At 40.9% G+C, this 16,707-nt stretch overlaps 1 protein-coding gene across 2 annotated transcripts in view; it reads right to left on the bottom strand.

Moving 5' to 3' along the window:
- USP39 (ubiquitin specific peptidase 39) overlaps positions 1–16,707 on the bottom strand; it is a 29,850-nt gene that overhangs the window by 7,057 nt on the left and 6,086 nt on the right. Inside the window, exons 3-9 of one of the 2 annotated variants that reach the window (XM_042932887.1) lie at positions 16,059–16,153; positions 15,162–15,298; positions 13,781–13,933; positions 7,718–7,943; positions 5,844–5,921; positions 4,564–4,631; positions 3,671–3,859 (exon numbers count right to left, since the gene is read on the bottom strand). In XM_042932887.1, the coding sequence (XP_042788821.1) occupies positions 3,671–3,859; positions 4,564–4,631; positions 5,844–5,921; positions 7,718–7,943; positions 13,781–13,933; positions 15,162–15,298; positions 16,059–16,153 (946 nt within the window). The remainder of the gene's footprint in view (positions 1–3,670; positions 3,860–4,563; positions 4,632–5,843; positions 5,922–7,717; positions 7,944–13,780; positions 13,934–15,161; positions 15,299–16,058; positions 16,154–16,707) is intronic. The other variant, XM_042932889.1, reaches the window with a different exon arrangement.

Genomic DNA, 16,707 nt, shown 5'->3' with positions numbered 1-16,707 from the left:
CAGAAAATGGAAGAACTGAAACTACAAAACTCTTAGAAGAAAACATAAGGGTAAATTTTCATGACCTAGGATTTGACAATCTATTCTTACATATGAAAACAAAATCACACGCTTCAAAAGAACACCTAGACGGTATTTCGTCAAAACTTGAAACTTCTGTGCTTCAAATGATACTATCAAGATGGTGAAAACGCAATCTATATAAGAGGAGAAAATGCTTGTAAAATCAGACATCTGATAAGGAACAGTATCTAGATTATATAAAGCATTCTTACAACTCAATAATACAAAGATAACCCAATTTAAAAATACACAAAGGACCTGAATAGACATTTCTCCAAAGATGATATACAAATGTCCAACGAGCACGTGAAAAGATGCTTAACAGCATTAGTCATCAGGGAAATACAAAGTGTTGTATTTCACAAGTGTGAGATATATTCACAAGTGTTGTAAATTCACAAGTGTTGGTGAAGATGTAGACAAACTGGAGCACTCATACACTGCTGATGGGAATACGACATGGTGTAGCCACTTTGGAAAAACAGTCTGGCAGTTCCTCAAATGGCTAAACATAAGAGTTACCATATAGCCCAGCAATTCCACTTCTTAATCATCACTCAAGAGAAATGAAAACATGTTCACAGAACAACCTGTAGACTAATATTTATGGCAGCATTATTCACAGTAGCCAAAAGGTAGAAACGATCCCGAATGTCCAGCAACTGATGAATGGATGAACAAAATATGGTCTATTCATACAATGGGATCTAATTTGGCCACAAAAAGGAATGAAGTATGATACATGCTACACCATGGATGAACCTTGAAAGCATTATGCTAAGTGAAAGAAGCAAATCCCAGAAGAGCACATTACAAGGATTCCATTACAGGACATGTCCACAATGGGCAAATCCAGAGACAGAAAGTAGATGAGTAGTTGCCTATGGTTGGGGGAGACGAGGAGGTTGGTAACCAAAGGGTAATGAAAACACTAATGAGGAAAATGTTCTGCAACTAATTGTGGTGGTGGTAGCACATGCCTGTGGATACAGTAAAACCCACTGAATTATATAACTTTAAGTGGGTTAAATGTATAGGGTATGAATTATATCTCAATAAAGCCATTACTTTTTTAAAAATCAAGTTCCCTTGTCACATGATACATAACCTGAGAGCACTGGAGAAATAAGCTTTCTGTCTCTAGTATACACATCATAGCTATACCTTTCAGGTAAATCTTTGATCATCTAAGGGTATAAGCACTACTGGAAAAAATGTCTTTTTTGTTGGTATCAAGTAACCTCTGTGTGGTTGAAATAAAATACTGTATTAAAAGCAAAACATTTTTTTTAATCAGGTAAATGCTAAGAGATTTCACTGCCCACATCTGAATCTATGATCAAGTTGACATCAAAACCACTCTTTTCAAGAGGGAAGGAAACAAACCACAAGAGACTCTTCATGATAGAGAACAACTGAGGGGTGACAGGGGGATATGGGTAGAGGATGGGCTAGATGGGTGACAGGTATTAAGGAGGGCACTCATAATGAACACTGCATACTGCATGTAAGTGATGAATCACTGACACCAATACAGCACTGTATATTAACTAAAATTTAAATTAAATAAATAAATAAGCATTCTTTTTAATCATCTCTCAGACTAGCGAAGGATTTAATACCTAAGTGATGTCACGGCCTAACTTAACAAACGTTTCTCAGGAGTTCCTGAGAAAGCCTGAGGAAAGAATTTCACCATGGACATCAGTACCACATTCAAATAGCAAGGAACGATTTGGCTTTAACTACATATTACATTGTAATAGAACTGTTAATTTTATTGGTCTCAAAGTTTTGTTTGTCTATATTGTAAATTTGTCATAATTTCATACTTGCTTACAAGCTGTAGGTGTAAGGAGCTTATACCAACATTTACATGCATACTAAGGTGGTTAACATAGAAGAATAAATTTAATCACACCATATATTAACTAACTTGGATGTAAAAAAATAAGCAGAAAAAAATAAAATTTGTACATATGCATTAAATACGGTATCACCTTAAAATATAAAGATATAAATGATAAGGACATTGCAAAAAAAAGAATAAATTTAAATCAATACTGAGGGTTCATGGGAATCTTAATATTACTTAAATTTGAACAAACAGTGATAAGAGGGACCAAGTAGCATGGCTGAAAAAGTCAGATGAAAAATCTGAGTCTAGATTCCTGGTTCTGACACTTAAAACCATAAAATAAACAAACTGAGCTACTACAAACCCTAAGGTCTCTCTTTCACCATCCCAAAATGAGTCTTTAAAAGACAGTGTTCGACATCTTACCAATCTCTGAGCGTGTGTGTGCACACACGTGTGTGGGTGTGACACGGGCAGGTGCCACTGTACAAGGATATCCAGGGCTTGTTTTGCTTATTAAACTTGCTAACAGTACCTGACAATGGACTTGGATACTGAACGGAAACAGAGATGGAGATTAGTAAAGGCATGTTTTAGGCGTGAGCTGCCTAGCTCCCAATTCCGCCTTTTCAAGGAAAGGCCCTGATTCACAGGATCCCTGAACAGAAAGGACACCTGATTCAAGTGGGCCTTTCAACCCACTAGGAATCCTGAAGCAGAGTAGCAGAAGGCTGGGCCTTGGAGCAACTGAAGTAAGGTAATGGCAGCCTGTGCAAGGGACAATCAACAGACCGCCACTTCTGAGAACCCTGTCACCCTAGTTCTGTCCTTCCCAAGTCCTGCTCTGTTCAAGTCTCCCTAAGACCTTCAAGAGATGCCTTCCAATAAAGTTCCTCTTTTAGTCTAGTGAGTTTTCTGTTGCTATTTAATATCTGAAAACAAAAGAAACTTGGCTAATGAAGAGAAAGAGCAGAAAGGGTTTGGAATGAGACATCAGGTGAATAAAATTCTCCCAGTAAAGAACAGAAAGGATTAAATTTGTCTAGGATAAAGAAGGGAATTAAACCGAGAAACAGTTAACTCAGTAGATAAGAAGACACTTTTAGGGGCGCCTGGGTGGCGCAGTCGGTTAAGCGTCCGACTTCAGCCAGGTCACGATCTCGCGGTCCGTGAGTTCGAGCCCCGCGTCAGGCTCTGGGCTGATGGCTCGGAGCCTGGAGCCTGTTTCCGATTCTGTGTCTCCCTCTCTCTCTGCCCCTCCCCCGTTCATGCTCTGTCTCTCTCTGTCCCAAAAATGAATAAAAAAACGTTGAAAAAAAAAAATTTAAAAAAAAAAAAAAAAAAAAAAAAAAAAGAAGACACTTTTAACTTAAAAAGTAATATGATAGTAAGAACAAATTATTTCATCTATATTTTAGCTCTATTTTTTTCCACTTGAATACTAACACTACATTTTTTAAAAGATTTTAAAATTTCTACTATCATAAATACCCGCTCCTTTCTCCATCCTACCCAGAGGCAGATGGCTGAAAGGAACATATGAGAAGTGTAAGAGAGGGCACTGCCAATCAAGCGAAGAGTTGGGGTGACCAGCTAGAAACAGCGTGGAGTCTGGGAGGCTCAATACACACAATACGCTTTATAATAAATGCATTCCACAAACGTGGTGACTTCCAAGTATAAAAAGAAACTGAAAAAAGTCCAGAGAGAGAAAGGAGCATCAGCAGCGCAGCTGTGCAAATGGACTACCTTCTCGGTGATGCCGTTGAATTTGGCCAGGATGTTGAAGAGCGGCACCTGAGGGATAATGAGCTGCTCCTTCTCGTCCTTGTAGAGGGGAGCGGTAGGGAGATCCAGTGTCAGGTACATGAAGGTGGACTCCACCATTGTCTCCTGGTACTCATCATTATGCAGCAGCTGCTCTTTTTCTTCTGCTGGCTAGAAATGAGGAAGAAGAAAAAGGAGGGAAGGAATGCAAGCAGTATGCATATCACCACACACAGAAAGAAACAATGTTTTTGTTCATTTTGTATCGGAGTGAAGACAGCGCCCAAGAGACTGGGCATTTCATGGACAGCATCGCTGCCTGGGTAGAGTAAGCAAACACTGAGGGACTTCCATCCTCAGAGAGATGGCTTTTTAAATTTTTTGAGAGAGAGAGAGAGAGAAAGCATGGGAGACGGAGAGAGAAAGAATCTTAAGCAGGCTCCATGCTCAGCGCAGAGCCTGACACAGGGCTCAATCCCATGACCCTGAGACCATGACCTGAGCCAAAATGAAGAGTCAAATGTTCAACTGACTAAGCCACCCAGAAGACCCTAGAGAGATTGTATTTAAATACCAGACTATTTAAAACCCTTTTAGATGATCTAGAAAGCTTATCTGAGCTTTCTGAAAAATCACACCAGCACCACCCAATGGCCAGACCACTTAAACCAGCAAGACTTTTACCCTACCGTAACTGCCCAACTTAAGCACACTGGTACAACAAAAGCCCGAGGAGCTGTCACTTGACAAGTGTTTTTGTAGAACCTCATCTTGAGGCAAGAGGCCTTGATAGACCTCTAAGCCTCTCTCTGTCAACCCTGAATCCCCTCAGGTAAGATAAATCAGGCCAAGAGTCAGTTTCAACCCCCACTCACCAGATCAGGATGAGGCAGCTTTTTAGTGAAGATCCTCATGGAACCCTGGAAAACATCAGTCACAATGGCTGTACAAACAGAAATCAAAATGCAAATTCTGTCAGGTTGGAAAGCATTTCCAGAATATAGTCCTAACTTCTAAATTTCTGAAATAAACCAGCATTGTCCAGCTAAGACTCAAAGCTCTCAGTAAACACAGAAGTACCTTTGCAACATATACCACCATGGTACCTTCATCATTATTTGTGTAAATAATTACTTTGTGTCTGCCTTCTCCATAAGATACCCTCTAGCACAGGGCCTGTCCCATAGGAGAAAAATTAAGTGCATCTTAATGAATGAATGAAATGAATGATTTATAAACCCTAGAGACTTATAAATCACAAAAAAATCACAAGCAAAACAAGATAGATCCAAAGACTTTCCCATAACCTTATGCTGTGTGCAAAGGAAGATAAAGTCCACCCTGCACTGGACATAAAACAAAAATGCAGACTGAGGGACAGAGCAGAACAGAACCAAAGCACTGAGACAGAAAGTACAAGAGGGTTCCAGAATCCTAATAGGACACAAGTTACAGAACTCAGAGGATGTACACAGGTTGAAGACACCTGGTAGAGGTGGTAGGGCCATCTGGTAGAGCATCAGCCCACAATTCCACATTAATAAACATTAACACCAGCAGAACAGAGAAAAAGGACAAGGAAAAAGCTGCATTAGGTCTCCAAAATTATTTATCTAGCTCAGCACTCTCTAAGCTAACAACTATTTCTGGCATTCATGAAAACTGTCTAACTACTGCTATGCCAACATGGATGTTAAGAGACCATCGGACTTAAAGTCTGAGAATCAATATGGAGGCAAGCCTCATTTCTCCAAGCATAGGCCCAGGGGAAGGAACTAGCTTTTACTCTGCTTTACCAGTCAACTTAGAAGCCAGGCAAACCATGCAGTGAGTCCTCTTCACATTAACTCTTGCACTGCCAGGAGACTAGCAGTCGACAACATGCTGCCCAGCCCCTCAGTTTGGAACTAGATCAGGATTTTAGAGCATTATTATATCTATTTCCATGTATTAAACATGCCATTGGATATAACCATATCCTAATTTTTAAAAATGGAGAGGAACCTATTCAGGAATAAAATTTAGTCCATGTATACACAGACACTACCCTAATGCAAAAAAATAAAAAGTTAAGAAAAGGATGGGAAGTTGCAAAGTGCCTATAAAAGGAAGCAAACAAAAAAAGAGCTCCCTTTTACAAAATAACATGACTTACTCTTCTTTTTCTTCTTTGTGCCCCCCAGAGCTGAGTGTAGAGCATTCAGAAACCAGGACAGAAAGTCAACTCCATCCCCTGGAAGAGAAGGAAGGGTAGGGCATTTCGAAGCTGCAAATTAGTATAGTCCAAACCATGTGGCTGGCATGATGCCACATTCCTGGTTTTCCTTCTTCCTTTCAGGCAACACCATCCTGTCCTCTGGGCATCCTCCTCTATTTGGACATTAAATGCTGGCACTCCTCAAGGTCAAGCTCTTAGTCTTCTGATCTTTGCTCTCTCCCTGGGCTCTCTGACCCAACCAGGACTTTCCATTATCATCTCTACTTCAAATGTGTATCTCACCACCCATCAAAAGCCAGTATTGAATTTCCCCTCTAAATCACTCCTTGGCCAGAATCTTGTTTTTAAAACCTAAGTCTGTGGGGCGCCTGGGTGGCTGGGTCGGTTAAGCGTCCGACTTCAGCTCAGGTCATGATCTCATGGCTCGTGAGTTCCAGCCCCATGTCGGGGTCTGTGCTGACAGCTCGGAGCCTGGAGCCTGCTTCGGATTCTGTGTCTCCCTCTCTCTGCTCCTACCCTGCTCACACTCTGTCTCGGTCAAAAATAAACATTAAAAAAATAATAATAATAATAATAATAATAATAAATAAATAAATAAAACCTAAATCTGACATCACATCTTGGCTTAAAAGCCTTCACTGACTCCCCACTGTTGTCAGGATACAACCCATCTCCTTCTAGTGGCACATAAACCCGACAATCCAGTCCCTCTCTTGCACCTCCACTTCAGCTCTCACACTGTCCCCTGGAATCCAAGCGCCTGGCTACTGGCAGCCTTGTGTCTGTTCCTGGCACATCCACGCTCCTGTTGGCAGTGTCTTCTTTAACCTGGAATGCCCAGCCCCAACCTATTTCCTCTGTGCCTAGAACTCAGCTAGCTCTTCCTCCACTCTGACTCCAGCCGACATCCCATGTGCTCAGCCGGGGCTCCCTGCTCCACGCTCCCTCCCAGAGCATACTTCCCTTCCTCAATCACAGCGCTTACCACCCTGTGCTCACCTTTTTACACAACTATCTTCCCCACTAGAATGGGAGCTCCTGGAAGAAAAAAACTGTTGCTTATCCCTGCAGCCTTAAAACCTACTAGCAACAGGAATGGATGATGAACAAACTGACATGAGGCCAGAGGACACTGTATGAGATCCAGGTAGTAAGAGCTACAGTGTCCACTTTACTCACACGGCAATAACTATTTGGACTTGGAGGGATGAAAACAGTCAAAATAGGTCATTGGAATATCTAGTCTGCAACATGACAAAATGAGAAACAAATGTGGCAAGTGCTTAAGGGTTGGCACCTTTCCCAGCCTCCTGGTTTTCCCCCAGAACCGTACAGTTTAGTTTACTACATATGACAGACTTTCTCTCCAGCTGAAATCTCAGGACTCTGAACAGGGCAGGCTGATGAAAGAAGAATCAGGAACATAATCATATGATGAACTGGATACTCACCTGGTTACTACAAGGTTTACAGCAGGTACAAGTAAATTTGCTCATCAAACTAATTTTGTTGCCCTAACATCAAAAAATATGAATGACTGGGGTGCCTGGGTGGCTCAGTCGGTTAAGCATCCGACTTCAATTCAGGTCATGGTCTCATAGCTCATGAGTTCCAGCCCCGCGTTGGGCTCTGTGCTAACAGCTCAGAGCCCAGAGCCTGCTTCGGATCTGTGTCTCCTCCTCTCTCTGCCCCTCCCCCCACTCATGCTCGTACGCTCGCGCGCTCTCTCTCTCTCCTTCAAAATAAACATTTAAAAAAAAAAAAAGGTTTAAAAAAAAAAAAAGAAAAACTATGAATGACTTGTTCCTTACCTTGCTTGGTGATCTGAAAGGTCTTCTTGCTGCAAAGGACAACAGCCTGAAGCATCTCATGGGGAGACACGTGTGCCTTAAAATTTCGGGGGTTCCAGAGCTTTCTCATCAGCTCTCCAAAACGCTGGACCAACAAGAACATGATATCCCCTGGAGGACGCTTGATGTTCTTATAATTGTCTTCTTCCAGGAAGTAGTTCCGGAGAGGAGGAACATTAGACAAAGCCTGGAAGTCAAATACTCCAGCCAATTAATCCAGAGCCCCTGCGAAGGGCCCCCATGCACAACCCTGGGAGCCAAGGGTTATAGAACCAGGCCTGTGATGGCCTCAAAGAGTCAAAAGGAAATGCTTAGGTTTAAAGTTCACATTATTATAGAAACATCCTCTGTACTAAGTTTCACATAAAGTCCAGTTCTGCAGATACTTTGTTTTGGATATGAAGTTTTTTATTTATTATTTTTTTTATTTTTTAGAGAATTTTTTTTAAGCAATCTGTATATCCAACATGGGACTCAAACTTAAAACCCTGAGATCAAGAGGCACCCGTTCCACCAAATGAGCCAGCCAGGCAACCCAAACAAGAAGTTTAAAAAAAAAAAAAAAAAAAGTATTCAGACGCCTAGGTGGCTCAATTGGATGAGCATCCAACTCCTGATTTCAACTTAGATCATAATCCCAGGGTGATGGGATTGAGCCCCACATCAGCCTCTGCACTAAGCATGGAGCCTGCTTAAGATTCTCTCCCCTTCTGCCTCCCTCTCTTGTGCACTCTCTCACTCTAAAAATAAATGATAATTTTTTATAAAAAAAGAATTCAAGTCCCTATTCACTGACCAACTTATTTAATAATTTCCTTCATTTATTCTAATTAGGTTTGTGACTATATTTGCATTCATAGGAATTAAAAGCTAGAAATCCAAATATTCCATTTGGCTAGGGCAGAGATAACTATCTGGAGGCCAAACTTCTCCCATCTCTCAAATGCACATTAAAATTTGAGCTCTGTGTCGACAGCTCAGAGCATGGAGTCTGCTTCAGATTCTGTGTGTCCCTCTCTCTCTGTCCCTCCCTCACTAGTACTCTGTCTCTCTCTCTCTCTCTCAAAAACAAATAAAAACATTAAAAAAAAAACTTAAAAAAAATGGGGTGCCTGGGTGGCTTAGTTGGTTAAACGTCTAACTTCAGTTAGACTCAGGTCATGATCTCGCCATGCACGAGTTTAGGCCCTGTGTTGGGCTCTGTGCTGACAGCTCAGACCCTGGAGTCTGCTTTGGATTCTGTGTCTCTCTCTTTCTCTGTCCCTCCCTCACTAGTACTGTCTCTCTCTCTCTCAAAAATAAATAAAACCATTAAAAAAATTTTTTTTCAATAACATGAAAGTCATCTTAATAAAGTTTGGTGTTTTTCCCAAGTGTGGTATTTATTGAAAGAGTGGTAATAAATAAATATAAAATAAAATAACAAAAATTAATATAATTATATATAAAAATGATACAAAATAAACATATATATAAAAGTGATTAATTCTGTTATGATCAAAAATGGTCAAAAGGTTTAGGAGAACAAAAATAAATTTTACCAAACAGAAATACTCTGCAATCCAGCAATTGCACCATTAGGTATTTATTTACCCAAAGGATACAAAAATACAGATGCAAAAGGGTACATGCACACCAATGTATACAGCAGCAGCATTATCAACAATAGCCAAACTATGGAGAGAGCCCAAATGTCCATCGATTGATGAATGAATAAAGAAGATGTGGTGTATATAAACACAATGAAGTATTTGTTGGCCATCAAAAAGAATGAAATCTTGCCATCTGCAATGACATGGATGGAGCTGGAATGTATTATGCCAAGCAAAATAAGTCAATCAGAGAAAGACAAATACCATATGATTTCACTCATATGTGGAACTTAAGAAACAACACAGATGAACATATGGGAATGGGCAGGGCAGGGGGGTGAAGAGAAGGAAACAAACCACAAGAGACTCTTAATGATACAGAACAAGCTATGGGTAATGGAGGGAGGTGGGTGGGAGATGGGTACTAAGGAGGGCACACGCTATGATGAGCACTGAGTGTTGTATGTAACTGATGAATCACTGAATTCTGCTCCTGAAACCAATATTGCACTGTATGTTAACTAAAATTTAAATTAAAATAGTAATAATAATAATAATAATAAATTTTACCTCATTAAAGAAAGATAAAGACTAGCCATGTTGGTTCAGGAAGAAATAATGCTCATTAGTATGAGCTACAAAACTGGGAGGGAAACCACAGAACAGACCCTAAATAAATGCCATCTCCCTACAGGTCCCTCCTGATGGGTTTGTGAATCCTTAACAGCACTGTGCTTACTATGAGCACAACTTTCTTTGGCAAGGTAATCCGTTTAGAAAGGAGGATAGAGGTTTCTGCTAAATACAATAAACCTAGGCATCTTAGAGGAAGACAACTCAGGACACAGGGAATACTGCAACAGAGATGATTGGGAAAGCCCCTACAAGCTTAGCTCACCTAAATAAACAAGGACTTCATGCCTAGAGAATAATTACTAAAAAAAAGGGTTATTATCGAAAGGAAAGAAGTATGGGGGCTGAGTGGCTCAGTCGGTTGAGCATTGAATTCTTGATTTCGGCTCAGGTCATGATCTCAGTTTGTGAATTCGAGCCCCATGTTGGGCTCTGCACTGACAGGGTGAAGCCTGCTTGGGATTTTCTCTCTCCTTTCCCCTCTCTCGCCCTCCCCTGCACATGTGTGCACACATGCACTCTCTCTCTCAAAATAAATAAACTTTACAAAAATAAATTAATAAATAAAGAAGTATGGACAAAGTTCATCCTAGTTCTCACTTATCCAAGCTGTGGAGAGAGGTTGCTCTCTGCTTTCAGCAACAATACAAAAAAGTATGTGTCAGACGGAAATCATTCAGCCTCCAGATGGAATACTTCGTCCATTCAATCCCATTGTAGTGGCAATTATATCACAGAGGATTTGTTCGTCTACTTATTTTAAAAATAAAAACTTCCTATGGGAACTAAAACCCCTCACAAAGCCAAGGCTAACTGTACTGACCATGTTCAAATCCAATCTGTTCAACCTGTAAGTCTTTTTCTCTCTACTTAAGCATTTAACCTTTCCAGGGTCTAGGTATGACATCAGTGGCAGATGCCAAAACTGACAGATACACTTTCATAATTTTTTATCCAAATTCTTTATGTAAAAATACCATAATCAAAGTTTAAAGGCCAAATAAGAACTAGAAGGAAATCTGTGCAACATATATAACAGAAAAACACTAATATATATTTTTCAGAGTTCAGCAAAATAAACTACCAACAGAAAAATGAGCACACGGCCCATCAACACTTGAAAAAATACAAGTAATCAACTTCAGAAGTGAATAAACAAAAGATAAGTTAAATGTATCAAAATGGGAAAAAAATAACAGTGTAACAGACACAATGCAAGATGAAGAACTCTCTTTTGTGTTGCTGATGGGTTTGTAAATTGCTACAAACAGCCTACAGCCTAGAATCTAGGCCCTAAATGCATTAATACAAGAAATGATGGTTAAATAAACTATAATTCATTCACGAATTGAATTAACTAACATGTAATCATTAAAGATGCTGAACAAGAATATGTACAGGCATAGGTTAGGTTTCAGACCACTACAATAAAGCTAATAATACAATAAAGAGAGTCAAAGGGATTTTTTGGTTTCCCAGTCCATCATAAGGTTATGTTTCTACTATACTATAGTCTATTAAGTGTGCAATAGCCTATGTCTAAAAAAACAACGTGCATACCTTAATTTAAAAATACTTTTAAGTTAAGTAATTTAGGGGCACCTGGGTGGCTCAGTCGGTTAAGCGCCCAACTCTTGATTTCGGCTCAGGTCATGATCTCATGGTTCATGGGATCAAACCCCGAGTAGGACTCTGCGCTGACAGTGTGAAGTCTTCTCGGGATTCTCTCTCTCTCACTCTGCCCCTCCCCCACTCTCCAAAATCTATAAATGTTAAAAACAAATAATACTTTATTGCTAAAAAAAATGCTATCATCTGAGGTTTTTTTTTAAGATTTATTTTTTTAAGAGAGAGAGCAAATGTGCACCCACAAGGGGGAGGGGCAGAAAGAGAAAGGGAGAGAGAGAGAATCCCCAGAAGGCGCTGTACTGTCAGTGCAGAGTCTGACGCAGGGCCTAATGCAGGGCCTGATCTTAGCAACTGTGAGATCATGATCTGAGCTGAAATCAAGAGTCAGATGCTGAACTGACTGAGCAACCCAGATGCCCTCCAACATCTGAGCTTTCAGTGAGTCATCTTTATACTGGTGGAGGATCTTGCCTCCATGCTGATAGCTACTGACTGATCATGTTGCTGAAGCCGGGGTGACTCCAGCAGTTTATTAAAACAAGATGACAATGAAGTTTGCCGCATCAACAGACTCTTCCTTGCATGAACAATTTCTCCCTGGCATGTGATGCTGTTTGTTAGTATTTTACCCACAGCAGAACTTTCAAAATTGGAGTCGATCCTCTCCAACCTTGTTATTGCTTTGTCATCCAAGTTTATGTAACATTCCAAATCCTTTGTCATTTCAACAATCCTCACAGCGTCTTCACCAGTAGATTCCATCTCAAGAAACCCTGTTCTTTGCTCAGACATAAGAAGCAACTCCTCATCCACTAAAGTTTTACCATGAAATTGCAGCGATTCAAATATAATTAACAGGGGTGCCTGGGTGGCTCAGTTGGTTAAACATCTGACTCTTGACTTTGGCTCGGGTAATGGCATCATGAGTTCGTGGGTATGAGTCCCACATCAGGCTCTGTGTTAACACTGCAAAGCCTGCTTGGAATTCTCTCTCTTCTCTCTGCCCTGTCCCCCCAATAAATAAGCTACAAAATATACATATACATATATAGTATATGTATATGACCACATATATACACACAGCACATATACATATATATGTATATTTTATATGTATAGTAACAAGCCTAAAACATTGCAAGGATTACCAAAATGTGACATAGTCACAAAGTGAGCAAATGTTGCCAGGAAAATGGTGCTGAAGGACTTCCTTGACACAGGGTTGCCACAAACCTTCAATCTGTAAAAAGCACAATGTCTGTGAGGCACAATAAAGTGAAGCACAATAAAATAAAGTGTGCCTGTATTGATTTCATACATTTTAAGCAGGACAGAGTACTAGAGAAAGGAAAGAATGAAGCCTTCATTCTTTATACTTTCTACATCTTCCACCCATCCCTTAAGTGTTTATGTTTATAAATTTTAATTAATTTTTGTGGTCAACGAAGCAAGATTATTGTTAATGTTCTTAATTGTGCTTACTAACATGTTCTAATTTTTCTACAATGTATATGTAATACTCATATAATTTTTTAATGTTTATTTATTTTTGAGAGAGTGGGGAAGGGACAGAGAGAGAAAGAATCCCAAGCAGGCTCCATACTGCCAGCACAGAGCTCAATGCAAGGCTCAAACCCACGAACTGTGAGATTATGACCTGAGCCAAAATCAAGAGTCGGACCCTTAACCAACTGAGCCACCCGAGCACCCCAACTTGTTAATTTTTTAGAAAACAAAACTTAATTGCAAACAGGAGAACTTTGGCTTTCTGTATGCCCCACTTTGGAGCTTAAGCGCAGGAGGAGGATCAAGACCTCAGATAGCCAGCACAAGGAACATCTGCGCTATTAAAAAAAGAAAAGATGCATCATCTAACACATGTGTTTCTTATTCAGTTCTGCCAGGCCACACACTCATTCTATCCTTCATTCCCTGAAAACTCCAGAGGCCATGAGCCCAGAGGCTAGAAAAAGCCTCACCATCGGGCAACAGCCCTTTGAGCAGACATAGGAATGTTATGTTTGGTGCAAATAGTTAAGTAGAATCCTCAGCAAGACTTGGTGTCTCCAGGTACCATTTGACTCTACCAGAAGGCAGTCACTTCTGGCTGACCTTCACAGTGTTCTCAGGTTACCTCCTCTCCCCATCACTGTTCCCATCTTGATCCTACCTGAAGGACAGCATTGGCATAGTCATTGGCCTTTATGTTATTCAAGCCCACGATACCCGGCAGATAAGTGGTCCCATCATATGCCCGGGACAATTTGGCTTGCTTGTCCAAGTTTGCAATCTGCTGCTTTGTGAAAGTGGGCTTCAACACATACTGCAAAGCAAAAGAAAATTCCAAGATGTTTCAGGACTGTCTACGGAGTTCACAAGAGCTATGTGAAATAGCAATTTCTGTCAAAAACAAAAAATACTTTGGTCATGAATGTCTCATCACACAACCAAAGGGCTCCCAACCAAAGAGCTCCCAACAATAGGTATAAAAGCTGAGGTAACATTGAACAGGCCCTCTCCTTACTAATCTAGAAGGGGATCTCTGTGTTTAACCCAAAATCACTGAATCCCCAGGTCTTTCTTCAGACCTCACATCTGGCCAACTCCATGATAAACGGTCCAAAACTGGAGGACACACGTCTCTGCAGGCAGCAGGAGTCTGAGTGCCGGGTGAGACCTCACACAGGACTGGTATGGACCCAGCGCAGAAGCAGGAATGCCTCCCCACCTCTGTGCAAATCTGAGATCTCATACTCCCTATGGCTGGAAGGGCAGGAGCAGAACCTTCCCCGGTCCTAGACCCATAAGGGTCATCACATAAAGGGCTGAAGAGAGGTCTCTACTAAGTCTCTTGGGGACCTTGTACTTACTTCAGTTCCTCTCTCTAATTACTATCCATAACTACTTTAACCTCAACTATTAACAGGCATATAAAATTTATAAAAGTAGCATAGTGTTTCAAACACTCGACACTAAGCTTTCCTTAAAAATGAACAAAGCATTCAGCATGAATACACAGACACTTGCTAAAAAATAAACAATAATCAATAGTTCCAACATTAATCAAACCCAAGAAGACTTTCTATGATCTCTTCCTAAGTACAATGACTCTTGGCACAGATCACACACCAGAGCCCACAGATGGGAGGCACTGGCCATTTGGGCTGCATCATATCAAAAGTAGTCATGAGCTGGTATGCAGCTTGGTATCCACTATCCTACACCAGGCCTAATTCATATCCTTCCTCCTAAGTGTGGAAGGTAATATACTTCACAAAAATGCTTTCACCCCAATTAGAAAGTAGCTGCATTTCTTTAGTCCTAACCCACAATGTTAGAAGCAGAAACAGCCGCTAGATTGCAGACCATAGGCCACACTTATGAATCCAGACCTTCTTACTAAGGTCTCTCTTGCTGCTCCCAAAGGGAAAGAAGCCTCTCCAAGCCCGAGAAATGGAGATTCTTCCCTAACCTTGGGGCGGGCAGATCCCCAGGAGCCCTAGGCTGGCTCCCAAGAGAACTAGTTCCAAACCAGCCTCCTGGATACATACTGTGATATCCTCCAGCGAGGAATCGATGATCTCATAGTTATCTGGAAGGCAGTAAAACTTGAGGGTGTGGAGGTTGAGGAAGACATGGTGGCTAAACTGGACACTGTGAATGTAGGCATGAGACTTCAAACCCCGGCCTGTAGGGAAGAATGAAAGGCAGTGTAGGGCAGATGCCAGAGAGAGACAAATCAGATTTGATTTTCCTTCAGTATTTTGTACTGGAACGTATTAATATCGGCAAAAACAAAGTACTACACCATCTGTGCAATGAATCTCCTACATGAACTTTTCTCACCACAAAAGTTAGCAAGAAAGAATAGCACATTAGTACTTTATTCCTTGGATGGCATTAAGACACTGGTTAGGGAGGGCTGGGTGGGTGGCTTAGTTGGTTAAGCGTCCAACCTCAGCTCAGGTCACGATCTCACGGTTCATGGATTCAAGCCCTACATCAGGCTCTGTGCTGATAACTCAGAGCTTGGAGCCTGCTTCAGATTCTGTGTCTCCCTCCCTCTCTGCCCCTCGCCCACTTGAGCTCTGTCTCTCTCTCAAAAATAAACATTAAAAACTGAAGAAAAAAAAATCTCTCTAGAGGAGACCTGTAGCTGGCACTGAAAACTTCACAAGTTTAAAATGCACAACACTGGGGAGCCTGGGTGGCTCAGTCAGTTAAGCATCTGACTCTTGGTCTCAGGTCAGCTCATGATCTCACGGTTCACGAAATCGAGCCCCGACATAGGCCTCAACACTGACAACATGGAGCCTGCTTAGGATTCTCTCTCTCCCTCTCTCTCTGCCTCTCCCCAGCTCACGATCCCTCTCTCTCTCTCTCAAAAACAAATAAACATTGTTTAAACATTTAAAACAAATAAAATAAAATGCACAATGCTTATTTACCCTGAAAGTACTTGCCACACACCAGACAGGCATATGCATTGATATGTGAAAGGGAGATGGAACACAGTTTCTCAAAGTCAAAGTCCAGCACACTCCTAAAACAACCAAACCAAAGAAAAAAACAATTAATAGGGACAGAGGTCTAGGAAAGCACTCAAGAGAAGCAGCATTGGCTCCACACTGCACAATGTCACATAGCATCCTTCAGAGATAGTTCAACAACCTTCTATAAACTGTGGGAAACATTAACTATTCCTCCCCTCAACATTTACTATAGCAACCTCACCCACCAAGTCCCAAAGCAGTATCAAAAAGTATCTGTACTAGACACACAATGCCAGTGACCATCTTTTTTCTTTTTTTTAAATTTACAACCAGTAGAGAACCTTTCATTGCAGTCGCTTTCTCTGGAAGAAAAGCTACAAGTAGGACTAAAGTGACAGGACCTCAACAGCATTCCAAATTAAAAGGCTGGGGGTGGAAGGATATCAAGAGTGAACAAACCCTTTTATAGAAGAAAAACCTATTTTTGTCCATAAAAGTAAATGGGAAACCTGAATATTAGGAGAATACCTACAAATCGATCTACTTATTCAACTGCAAAGTAATGCTATATGAGTACCAGGTAGGTTAAGGGACAAAAAAACTT

The sequence above is a fragment of the Panthera leo genome, chromosome A3 (assembly GCF_018350215.1).
Source record: "Panthera leo isolate Ple1 chromosome A3, P.leo_Ple1_pat1.1, whole genome shotgun sequence".
Taxonomy (NCBI): domain Eukaryota; kingdom Metazoa; phylum Chordata; class Mammalia; order Carnivora; family Felidae; genus Panthera; species Panthera leo.
Note: the sequence above shows the minus strand (reverse complement) of the source record. Positions and strands in the feature narration are given on the sequence as shown.